The following is a 13,197-nucleotide window of genomic DNA, read 5'->3' on the forward strand; positions in this document are numbered from 1 at the left end:
TTTTCCATGCAAAACATTTCTTTTAAAAAGTTATTAGAATATTGAGTAGGGACCAGCAATTAGATCAGTGGTGAAATCCATTTTTTTTTACTACCGGTTCTATGGGCATGGCTTGGTGGGCATGGCAGGGGAAGGATATTGCAAAATCTCCATTCCCACCCCACTCTGGGGCCAGCCAGAGGTGGTATTTTCCGGTTCTCTGAACTACTCAAAATTTCCAGTACCGGTTCTCCATAACCTGCTGGATTTCAGCCCTGAATTAGATCCTCCTTCTCAAACTTTGACTTCCCAAAATGGGATTCAACTTCAATAATTCCTAGTCAGCAGAGAAGTGACAAGAGGAGAAATTCAACATATCTGGAGGATACCAGTGATAAGTATGTTAAACCAATTTTAAGCAGTAAAGAATAAGTTGTTCTCCCCTCCTTCTTTTCTATCTGTGTCTGCTCTAAGCATGTTGTTTAACATGCTGAATGTTCGTTCAAAGGTCAGCTTTTGTCAGATGCCAGTCTTGAATCCCATGCCTGATTTTTTTTCCAGAAAATACTGTAAATTCCTAATTATTAGGCTACAAATCAAATGATGCTGTCATAAAAAATCAAAGGGCTGTTGGACTTGTAGGTTTGACACAGCCAATTCCTTTCAGTGATCTTTCTTTTTCTTGTGCCTTGCTGATAAATTCTCCCTCATTGATTCTTCCTAACTTCAGAACTAATTATTTATTCTCCCTTGTTCATATAGGTCTGTTGCTGATCTTGACTGAACTTCATTTCTTTTTCTGTAGGTGAATATTTAGTGCAGGGTACTACATTAAGATTACTAAAGAGTTAATGCATAATAGGTTCACTGAACACAAACTTTCCCAAAAAAATACAGAGTTCAAGTCAAGGTAGAGTACTATACAGATAGCTGATTAATTGGGTAATTTAGCTGGCAAGGACAATGTGAGTCTGAATGGAAATGGATGTTGATTTAAGTCAATTTATTCTGGCCATCTCACCAGAGCAATTGTAACATGAAGATATTTAGAATGAGAGACCAACATCATGGAACATTTCATTGTATTTGAATGCCATTGTGCTGGCGTTAATATTCATCTAGACCAGGGGTCTCCAACCTTAGTAACTTTAAGGCTTGTGGACTTCAATTCCCAGAGTTCCTCAGCCAGCTTTGCTGGCTGAGGAACTCTGGGAGTTGAAGTCCACAAACCTTAAAGTTACTAAGGTTGGAGACCTCTGATCTAGATACAGATACAGTAAGAAATTCTTTAGATTTTATACACAAATGGGAAAGAGGAACAACTTTCTGGTGTCCCAGTCCTGCCATGTTTACTCATAATAATTCCATCTCGTTGCATTTAGGTAAATATGCTGCAAACAACAACGATGGACTTACTTTTGTTTTTAATTATTTCAGCTATATCCATGACAGAAAATAATTATATTTACTGGGTACTTCACTATTTCATTTCCATTGGGATGCTCTCTCTGATGTATGAAGAGATACAGTCACAACAGTCGGTGTCTCTATCCACTCCATCACTTCTGCCTGCTGGAGGAATTATATTTATTTTATTTCATTTACTTATTATTTTTACAAATTCTCAAAGAAATCCATAATTGATAAGTAGCTGAAAAATATCCCTGAATTTATCCAAGCAGGCTGCAATTCAGAGTTTTTTGTAAGGTTAAAAAAAAAGTTTGAAGCAACAAATTTCACAGAATGGAATGCCTTTAAAGATATGGTATTTCTGACAAACGGAAACAGCAGTTATGTTCACTAGCTTTTATGTACAGTACACATTTACATTGATGGACATAATGTGGATGAAAGAGGAAGTAGAAATAATTTAACTGAGTGGTTAAGAGCACAGACGCAGAGATGTACTTAGGTGATTTTAGATTTTAGACTTAATGTACTTTCAGGACAACCTTGACTTTAATGGTCATACATTGGAATGAAAGCAGTTTAAACCAGGGGTCTCCAACCTTGGTCCCTTTAAGACTTGTGGACTTCAACTCCCAGAGTCCCTCAGCCAGCTGGCTGAGGAACTCTGGGAGTTGAAGTCCACAAGTCTTAAAGGGACCAAGGTTGGAGACCCCTGGTTTAAACCATCACGTGTATTATTTTACTTACCTCAATTTGTGATAAGCCAAAGAAAGAGGAATATACAGTAGCACATCAGTTTATCCGTTAGGCTTTTTCATATCTTTCTGTCCTTGCAATTCATCCTTGCTTCCACCACCTCCATACACTGATTCATTCCCTGCCTTTTGTTCTTCAGCAAAAGAACAATCTGTAAAAGAACAAATGGGGTGGCAAAAGCACAAAATTGATTGGTGGACTTGGAAGGCTGCAAGAACATTCATTGATCAATAGTTTTAGCAACAAATATTCCAGCCTTTTTTTTAAAAAAAAAATCCATGGGTCAGGATAGTAATGGAAATACAGAAATTAAAATACTAGCCTGATTGTGTTTTCCATGACATTTGTAGGCTTTGGATAAAGAAATGGGCATCTGGAAGCATTCCCAAGTGTTATATCCTTTTGCTGTTGCTCTATTCTTCCTTAAGGAGCAGTTCTTTTTTCAAAACCTCTTTGTTCAGTTTTCTTTAAGTGATCCAGAAACTAAAGAATGATTTACAAAAAAACCTGCTGACACAATGAGAAATGTCATTGCTAAACCATAATAAACTAAAAAAACAAAAATGTGAGCAAACAGCAAAACCCAGAAAACAAACCCAAAGGAAATCTGGCTAGATCTAGCTTATACCAATTATTCCTCTTTATACTATTCTAAATTTGCAAATCATTCTTGCTTTCAGCACAACATTCCTCTTTTTGAGATTTTATCAATTCTGTCTAAATCTGAACAACCGTGATTGTTTTTTTTGACTCTTCCTTTCACTTGACTCATTCAACTTCTTCATATATTCAATTTTATGATTCTGTCCTCATCCCTTGTTTCAATATGGTCAATTCATCTCAACTTATTTCTTGCATACTTGCTACTCCCTTTGGTGCTTCATCTGCATTCATTCATCATTCACTGAGTCTTGACCTTATCTCTTCATAAGTATCCCATTTCCTCTGCATCTAACTCCATGCTTCTATGATTCACTTAATGACCACTGTGCTTAGCAATGGAAATTCTGATCCTAATTGTGGTTGTTAAGTCAAGGACTACCTCTGTTTACTCAGAAGAAAATTCTATTGAGTCTGGTAGATTTTACTTCCAGGAATAAGATTGCAATTGAATATAATAGTCTCACTGCTTGAATAATTATTGCCAAGTGCTAAATTAAACTCCTTAAGCCATTACTTTCAGAATGCATGAAGCACTTCTCTTTTTAGTAATGTGACTTTGAACTGTTAAGGCAGAGCAGAATGGGGAGAGAAAGACATAATCTTTCAGACAATAATACTACTAAGTTTTTTTCTGAAATCCAGTGTCACAGTTTTTCTATAACTTGTCTACTTTGACCAATATATATAAAAAAACATCTCTACGCTGGGTTCTCATTGTACAAGATGGTACAGTTTGTGATAGGAAGTTATAAAATAAGTATCTGTGCACTGACGAAATTATTATATAAGGCAAGAAGCTAAATGGATCTATAAACAACAGCTATATAAAGTGGGTTACATAAGTATCTTGAAACTATCTTGAGTAGTTAGACCTCAGCCCCCAAAGCACTAGCTCTGAGCTTCCTGCGCACTAGTTATTAATGGAATCCTACTTTTTGCATTTGCAAATCTGTCTCATTTTATATACAATTGGCAAGAGCTGAAGCTGTTTTTCCTGTGGTCTCTGATGCTGTTAATGACTTCGAGCCACTGGAATTCAGGTCACAACCTCTCTGCTGAAGCAGTTTCTGGAAGACGCAGATTTGCACCTTCCCAATGTCTTCTGTCACAGCTGACGTTTTTCAGCTGCTGTTCGGAGGAATTGATGCCCATTTTTGTAGAATAGCATTGCTCCAGTGAATTCCTCCTTATTGTCTTCTCAATCTCTATTCTGACATGTGAAGAGTGGAAAAAAGACATCTGACTCAGAAAACACTTATCATGGAACAGTCTTCAATTTATTGGAGTTTAGGAAATAAAACCCAATGATTTGGTTCAGGTACCACATTAGGCAATATATTTTTTAAAAAATACCATGTGTTCATTAAACCATCGGTTTTTTGGGGTTCATATAGCATGCTAAATTCAAAGTAATATTTAACCTTGGTTTCAAATTCCAGTGAATACTAATCAAAAATAACGGTGAGTTTAAGTTTGAATGACTCATTTTACCCCAGGAAAGCCATTGACTATGCAATAGAGCTATATGAGGCCACAGTAAGTTGATGGCACATGTATTAGTCAACCTATGCCTCTTACCATGACATGTAAATCCATCCATCATAAAGCCAGACTCAACATCAGGGATGAAATGATGCTGGACAAAGTATTTACTATCCTTCCCCTTCATTTCTGATGTCTCCTGTAGTGTACAGTACCTTGGTAAGCCCATTTGTAAGCTTAAAAGATGGTAGCACTACAGATAGTTCTTAATTTACAACATGGGTGTAAAACTCGCCATGTCACATTGCTGTCACACAACATAACGTGACGTTTTTCCCTTTGCAGAGCTGAGGTATGCGTGGCCTGTGTGTGATGCATCCGGGTCGTGGGCTGCCAGTTTGATACCTCTGATTTACAACCACAATTGAGGCCAACATATCTGTTGCTAAGCAAAACATTAAATGAGTTTTGCCCCATTTTACCACGTTTGTTAAGTGAATCACTGCAATTGTTAAATTAGTAACACGGCTGTTAAATGAATCTGGCTTCCCTGTTGACTTTGCTTGTCAGAAGGTTAAAAAAAGGTGATCACATGACCCCAGGACACTGCAACTGTCATAAATATGAATTATCTGCCAAGCATCCAGATTTTATTACATGTCCGTGGGGATGCTGCAAGGGTCGTAAGCAGAGGTGGGTTTCAGCAGGTTCTGACCCGTCTGGAGAACCAGTAGTGAAAATTTTGAGTAGTTTGGAGAACCGGTAGTAAAAATTCTGACTGGCCCCACCCCCATCTATTCTCTGCCTCCTAAATCCCAGCTGATCGAGAGGAAATGGGGATTTTACAGTAATCTTCCCCTGGAGTGGGGTGGGAATGGAGATTTTACAGTATCCTTCCCCTGCCACGCCCACCAAGCCACACCCACAGAACCAGTAGTAAAAAATTTTGAAACCCACCACTGGCCATAAGTCTTTTTTTCAGTGCCATTGTAACTTTGAATGGACATTAAACACATGGTTGTAAATTGAGGATTACCTATAATATAGATCAGGGCTGTCAAACTTGTGGCCTGCAGGCCGGATGTGTCATGCGCTGGCCATGCCCGGTTAAGCAAAGAGGGAAAAAGTCCCAATTCGTTACATAAAGACAATATGAGTTTGACACTCCTGATATAGATGGACATTTTCCACTTTTAAATATATTTGAGCAACATGTTAGTTGCTTTCAGAATCAAAGCACTGGATGCAACTGCAGTTATTTACTTGTTTGAGGGTGAAGGTTCATCCTGCAAGTTTTTGGGTTGGTTACCTAGCCGTGTTATCTAGCCTGGTGAGTTGGTTACCTAGCCGTGTTACTTAGCCTGGTAATGAAACGTTTGGAAACCAACCCACCAGCTCGGAGAATGAACCTTAACCCTCATCCTACACCCAAGCTACAGATACTTGCCATTATTGCAAATTTACTGTTTTCTATTTCTTCCTAGCCATTTTTGGTGCATGACAATTCTTTACACACTGCCCACCATAAAAGTCAAAATAAAAAAGGGAGACTGACCAGTAGAAATAGATGACTATCCCCACACCCACATTTTCTGCTTTTTTATTCTGTCATAGGACTGGCTGTGGTGGAGTTCTGGTAGATGGAGATGACCTAATTTATTGCAAACCTTTTGTGGGGAACTGATAACTGCTTGCCTTGCCTCATTGATCGTGCCTGTTCTTTTTCCTGGTATTGTAGGATTTGGATTTGAGATAAACTCCCCTGAATAAATAGGGGAGTTATTATATTACTCCCCTGTTTATTCAGAAGATAAGTTAAAAATGAACAATCAAACGTTTTGTTTTGTGAAATGATATGAAATGAAATGACATAAGTTGTTTCTCCTTAAAGAAATATAACAACCAAAGCTATCTTTAATTATAGAATGTCAAAAGGGGCTGCAGGTTTCTTTTCTTTGTTTTAATTATAGAATTATCTCCTCCTCCTTTCCTGCTTTCTACTCTGGCCAGCCACCAGCTGCCTTTTCTTTTTTTTTTCCCTCTCCAACTCTGAGCTTCATGTTTACCTTCTTAAAGAAATGGCCAGATAACATTTATTCAAATCTTTATTCAAAGACAAAATAAAATACTCTTTCATCATACAAGGAAGTAAAATTATTCAGTTAAAATATAATCCCAAGAGATTTTATTTTTTGGTTTAAATAACGACAGCATCCAAATTAGTCAAGTCAAGACATGTACCTCTTGCTTACTGGTGAGATTAATTTAAATTAACAAAAAAACTCTTACAGGTAAAAATGACATTGAATAAAGTGAGAAGAAAATAGATTTAAATAGAATAAAATAGAATAGAATTTTTATTGGCCAAGTGTGATTGCAAAAAACAATTTGTCTTGGTGCATATGCTCTTAGTGTACATAAAAGAAAAGATACATTCATCAAGAATTCTAAGGTACAACACTTAATGATAGTCATAGGGTACAAATAAGCAATCAGGAAACAATATCAATATAAATCATAAGGGTACAAGCAACAAAGTTACAGTCATACAGTCATAAGTGGAAGGAGATGGTGATGGGAACGATGAGAAGATTAATAGTAGTGCAGATTTAGTAAATAGTTTGACAGTGTTGAGGGAATTATTTGTTTAGCGAGTGATGGTGTTTGGGAAGAAACTATTCTTGTGTCTAGTTGTTCTGGTGTACGGTGCTCTGTAGCGTCGTTTTGAGGGTAGGAGTTGAAACAGTTTATGTCCAGGATGTGAGGGGTCTGTAAATATTTTCTCAGCCCTCTTTTTGACTCGTGCAGTATACAGGTCCTCAATGGAAGGCAGGTTGGTAGCAATTGTTTTTTCTGCTGTTTTAATTATCCTCTGAAGTCTGTGTCTGTCTTGTTGGGTTGCAGAACCGAACCAGACAGTTATAGAGGTGCAGATGACAGACTCAATAATTCCTCTGTAGAACTGTATCAGCAGCTCCTTGGGCAATTTGAGCTTTCTGAGTTGGCACAGAAAGAACATTCTTTGTTGTGCTTTTTTGATGATGTTTTTGATGTTAGCTATCCGTTTTAGATCTTGTGATATGGTAGAACCTAGAAATTTGAAGATCTCTACTGTTGATACTGTGTTGTCTAGTATTGTAAGAGGTGGAAATATCGAAGGGTTTCTCCTAAAGTCTACCACCATTTCTTTGTTTTTGAGTGTGTTCAGTTCCAGATTGTTCCGGTCACACCAAGAGGTAATTTGGTAGTAACATTTGTCCAGACCCCAAAACAGCCCCATTTTAATTCAGATCACAGACAAATCCATCAACAAAAGTAGTTTAACTTTGCAGCCCGAGTATCTGAGGAAACATCCAAGTGTTTAATGCCTTTCAAAAGATCAGAAGGATCATATGTTAAAAAGATATTCAATTGCCCAGTTGAAGCTAACAGCCATTAAGTTAGGCTCCTCTGGCCTTAAATGTAGATTTTATGCATAGATCTTGTGACTTCACTGATTCTAGGCTTCTACGGCTCCTGCATTTCCCCCCTTTTTTTCCCTTACTAATCAGAAGTTGTTCAAAAGCTTTTGCTCTACTTATCCTACATAAAAGCAGGGTCCTATTTGAGCTGAACAAAAAAATGGAAATTTATTTAAAACCTTTTCTTCAATTTAGAATCCTGGAAATACATTAGATTTTAATTCCCATCATCCTCAGCACATCTGAACATTTATTTTCATACTTTTTATTTGGTATATTTGCCTTGGCTAGAGATAGTGAGAGGATAGTTCCACAGAATTGAAAACATTTGGTTAAGAAAACTTGCCTGAGTAAATTGTAATCAAAGCAGGTTTTTAGAACCTGGGTGGATTATTGTTCTAGCACTGCATAAAAATTTGATCTTTGCTCAGCCTGGATGCAAGCAGAACTTAAAACAATCAAGCAGAGTTAAAACGGATTGCATATTCAGAGTACTTCAAAGAGTTCATTATGGTGCTTCTCTCACTTTTACCGTACTTTATATCCTGAAACCAATTTAGGCAGCCTTGGATCAGATTCACACATTATACCCAGCCATAATATGACTTGTTTCTTTTTGGTTTTGTGTTTTATTTGTAATATTAAAATTCCCTACAATATCATCAGAAAAAAATGGTTGCACAGTGAAGAAAACTAAATAATAAACATGATTTTAAAAAAGAAGAAAAAAGGCTAATTAAGAAAAGAGTGAGAAGGATCCATGTAATGTATGTATGTTTTTGCCTGAGCATAATATGTGGGCTGTAGTTTAATAGTAATATTGAAACCAGGTTCCCGTGGGCTATTCAACAAATTTACCAAACAATCTTTGATTTAAAACGTTGTGATTTAGCTTATATCTGTTTTTCTAGTTGCTTTGCCAATCTCAAGAATAACAGTAAAGACATTTTTAATATGACTTTGAGTTCATTTCTGGAGACAGGATTATAACAAAGAAGAATTCAGCAATAATGTATGTTCTGTCCTTTGTAAATGGAATTCATTATACCCTTTTTTTATTAAAAAAAACTCTCCAGTAATTGTTTAGATATATATATATATATAAAGGGACTATTTATAAAAGCTAATCCAAGACACCTTGTTGCCCTGAGTAGAGATATTCTTCACCTTTTCCAGATCTGCAAAGTATTTAGGCTAGCTGTGATCTCAATCATAGATTCATAAAGGACAGTCTGGATCATTTAACCAGATAATTTAAGTTATGTGACATGTAACAATAACAACACTTTATGTAGAACAAAAAGACTTAATAAGATGTAAGGCTGGCAGGTATTATTCAGTGCTACTCATTAAGGAATACATCATTAGTTATTGTTCAGCTTTTCTCCTGAGAAAAATCTATTTTCTTTGTCTATATAAGAATAACGTCATTCTGGCTTTTGGTGACCATGTTCCTTGTACTAATGAATTTATAGCTCTATGTGCTCATAATTAATAGCAATTTATCTTCATTTTAGACCCTTTCATAAAAAGCAAGGATTAAAGTATCATATATATTCAACTTTATAATATAATATTATATATATATATATTATAATATTATAATATAACTTTATAATATATTAGGCATCTCTTGACCTATATTGGATCCAGTTGGAATATATAAAACAGATACATTAAGAATTCTAAAGATGGCATAAAGGAAGAAAGTTCAGCCAGATGTTACAGCTGAGGTGAAATGTAAGGTTGCTTACAATGCTGAGTTAGCACTGAGGTGAAAAGTTCTTTCGAACCCCTCTGAACTGGGGACATCTGTATATAAATTTTGTCAAGTATTCTTCTGAACTAACTGGAGGGAGTTCTTGCTATAGTTTTTATTAGCTGTAATTCAGCCTACTAGACTTAACAGATCTTACCTACAATTAGAGTATAAGGACTCTGGGTTCTTGATGAAATATGACATATCAACTGTAATGAATTGCTCTTATTATGTGGCTGACCAAGGGAACTAAATATTCTGCACTTATTAGCTGAAATTTAGTCACATTATTTCCGCGTTATTTCCAAAATAATTGCTTCTAGGGTGTAACTACTAATTAACCCCTAAATCTGATGACAATAATATCTGTCCTTTGTTTTCCCCTACCTTGAAAAAAAAAATCCAAGATTTTTAATAAAATAGGTTATTCAGGCCTAGCAGCTTTATGAACTGACTTCTGTGTTTGGATTTACAGGCTTACTTTTCTTTTAATTTATTTATTTATTTTATTTATTTATTATTTAAATTTTTATACCGCCCTTCTCCCGAAGGACTCAGGGCGGTTTACAGCCAGATAAAATAAACAGTCCTATTACAAAATAAATACTATTAAAATACCACTAAAAAACTTATTCAATTTGGCCGCAATTAAAATTTAGCAAATAATAAAACCCATTAAAAAACCCATTAAAAACCCATCGATAAAACCCATTAAAAAACCCATAAAAAACTAAAACAAAAAACAAAAAACAAAAAAAACCAAAACCATAAAATTTAGTAATAAATCAACATATTTCATAGATGAAAGTAAATCACGGTCAAGTTCAATATGTTTAACATATGAAATGAAAAGATTTGTGCACAAAGATGGATGGAACTAATAGCTTCACATAAGTATAATGCTTAGCCTTAAAGTGAAAAATGAATAGAAGAATAGCAGTTGGAATAAGTGATGTAATAAGTTTTATCCAGGTTGTGGATGGTTTATTTGGTTTATTTTTATGCCTTGGTTTATTTTTTCATTCACAGGAAGAAAGCATCGTAAAGGAGATAGACATCAGTCACCATGTCAAAGAAGGTTTCGAAAAAGCAGATCCCTCTCAATTTGAGCTCCTGAAAGTATTGGGACAAGGCTCCTATGGAAAGGTAATGTTTTATGTGTAATTTAGCTTTTTCAAATCTGTCTTCAAAGTTGGCGGATCAGTTCCCAGAACGCAGTGCGTTTAGGTAGGAATTCTGAAAGTTGATGCTGTTGTGAAGCCTTCTTGCATTCATAATATCAGGATAATAAAACCCAACATTCATTCATAGGAACCACATCTTCATTAGAGAGAGAGATGCATCCTTTGATATAGGGTAACATTTTCAGCTTTCTCCCCCCTCCCCTTCTGACTCCTCGTCTATTCCTCTGTACCTGGTTTCCTTTCCTTACCCTCTTTCATGTTGCTATAAAAGTAAAAGCAGCTTCGCTTCTTTTTCAAGGATCTAATATTTCCTCAAGGATAGGGCCTTTAAAGCTATGGAGAATGAAGGAAACATCCAGCTCTTCTGGTACTTTCTATTATTCCACCTTGAGTCAGACCCTCAGCTTTAGAACAATAATTTTACTTTGTCAATGGATTATATGAACCAAAATAAAGGCATCCCAGATGCCACAGTTTCCCCCACTTAACCTACACTTTCAATGTAGCTCCAGTTGTTAAGGAGAACTTTGATTCCCCACAGAGCATTTTCAGGGAATATAGTGATTTGAAATAGGAAATATTTTTGGATAAGGTTTCTTCTGTTTATATTAGATACAACCTACAAAACTGGAAGGAAAGCACTGATTAGACTCTTGAGATCTGTCATTTGTAGCTAAATCTGATTCTCCTTCCATTTCCCTTTCAAACTCAACACTCTTTGAGGAGAAAGTCGAGAAAGTACTCTTCATCTAGCCTGAATCCATACAACTTTTCAATACTTCAGTGTTCCACATTTACCAAATTAGTATATGATATCATGTTTTAAAAATGCACCTTTGTTCAAGGCAATCAGTTTTTCAGCTAGTGGAATTATAAGAAATTATTTTGACAGCTTTTGGTAGGAATGAGCAGGTAATAATATTTTGAATGAGTTTTCATTTGTTGTATTTTATAGGTATGATAAGTATTTTCGTATCTTCTTAAACATTAGATAGTGTTTGACTCACATACTTTGAGAGGAATACAATTAAATGCAATATTACCCAATATTACAGGGAACAGCTGACAGATAACTATCTTATTAAATGTAAAGTCACATTTACAGCTATGCTTTCTATAGTTATAGAAAGGCAAAGCTATGCAAAATCAAATGCTGTGTATTGATTTTTTTTGTCCCACTCGTCTTCTCCCACTCATGAACATAGTATAATTCATTCTTCAAAGGTTTGCTGCTTACTTGAAAAAAATGCAGATATTTTAATTTGTGAAGAATTCCTAGATAATCTTAAAGGTTGAATGCCTTTAAATATTAGTTAGTGGTATTTTAAAAATTGAACAACCTTGAGGAATTATTAAAAATAAGATGACCACTCTCACAACAAAAATGAACTATTTTAGAACTTTATATGACAGAGTTTATTTAATATTTGTCTTATTATCTTCTGAACTATTGCAATCTAGTTGCAGTCTTAAACCAGTGAGTTGGATTTCTGAGCATAATAAGTTGGAAATTAAACTAGCAAAAGAAAGGGATTCCTCCTAATTAGGATGCTTGAAAGCAAGCAAGGTAAATTTCTGTGAACAGTGGTTTTTTAAAATATGTAATCCAATGCAGACCTTTCCCTCTAAGAGCACTTACTGAAAGAATATGTAGCTAACATTGTTAGTTCCAGCTGTGCCTTTTCAGTGGATTTTGCTAGAGGGAAATCTGTTACTGAGCAAGAGGTTGACTTTCCCTAAACCAGCTTTGGAGAGATGAAACTTTCAAAATATTAAACTTGTTTGTCAAGAAGATACACTTTGCAGTTTTGGGGTATTTGTTGTCGCAAATGTCTGAACTAAGGCCTGAGGTTTTTACAATGGTCTGAATATTAGATGGTGTAGGTAAGTGTATTTTCATCAGTACATTTGTTTTTGTTCCTGTCATTTGGAAGTTAAGAATTGATATGAAATTCCATAATGTTGTACCTTGATGAACATATCTTTTCTTTTATGTACACTGAGAGCATATGCACCAAGACAAATTCCTTGTGTGTCCAATCACACTTGGCCAATAAAAAATTCTATTCTATTCTATTCTATTCTATTCTATTCTATTCTATTCTATTCTATTCTATTCTATAAAATTAGACTAAGGCATATTTTGTATCCTATTTTTCATTTGGAGCTCTTCGTTCTATTATTCTACGCATATAAACCATTATTTGGAGAAAATCAGGATCTTATCATTGCTTAGAGCTGCTCTCTGAGGAAGATGGACAATTAAGAAATATGAAATATCAATAAATATGTCAGCCCTCTGTCCCTCCTCCCAAGGAACGGCCAAAATAAACCTTTTCTTTTTTTATTTCCTTTTGCCACTAAAATCCTTTTTTCACTATTTGTGTGAGCAAATGTATATATCTGAAGGACAAAACCTATATAGAAACCTGTTTATTTATTTATTTATTTATTTATTTTTCGCATTTTTATACCGCCCTATCTCCCTAGGGACTCGGGGCGG

At 35.4% G+C, this 13,197-nt stretch overlaps 1 protein-coding gene across 1 annotated transcript in view; it reads left to right on the forward strand.

Moving 5' to 3' along the window:
• The window catches only part of RPS6KA2 (ribosomal protein S6 kinase A2), a 170,299-nt gene that overhangs the window by 49,334 nt on the left and 107,768 nt on the right, over positions 1-13,197 (forward strand). Inside the window, exon 2 of the mRNA XM_058167946.1 lies at positions 10,540-10,656. Coding sequence (XP_058023929.1) covers positions 10,540-10,656 — 117 coding nt within the window. The remainder of the gene's footprint in view (positions 1-10,539; positions 10,657-13,197) is intronic.

This window comes from Ahaetulla prasina, chromosome 1 (genome assembly GCF_028640845.1).
Source record: "Ahaetulla prasina isolate Xishuangbanna chromosome 1, ASM2864084v1, whole genome shotgun sequence".
In the NCBI taxonomy this organism is placed as follows: Eukaryota; Metazoa; Chordata; class Lepidosauria; order Squamata; family Colubridae; genus Ahaetulla; species Ahaetulla prasina.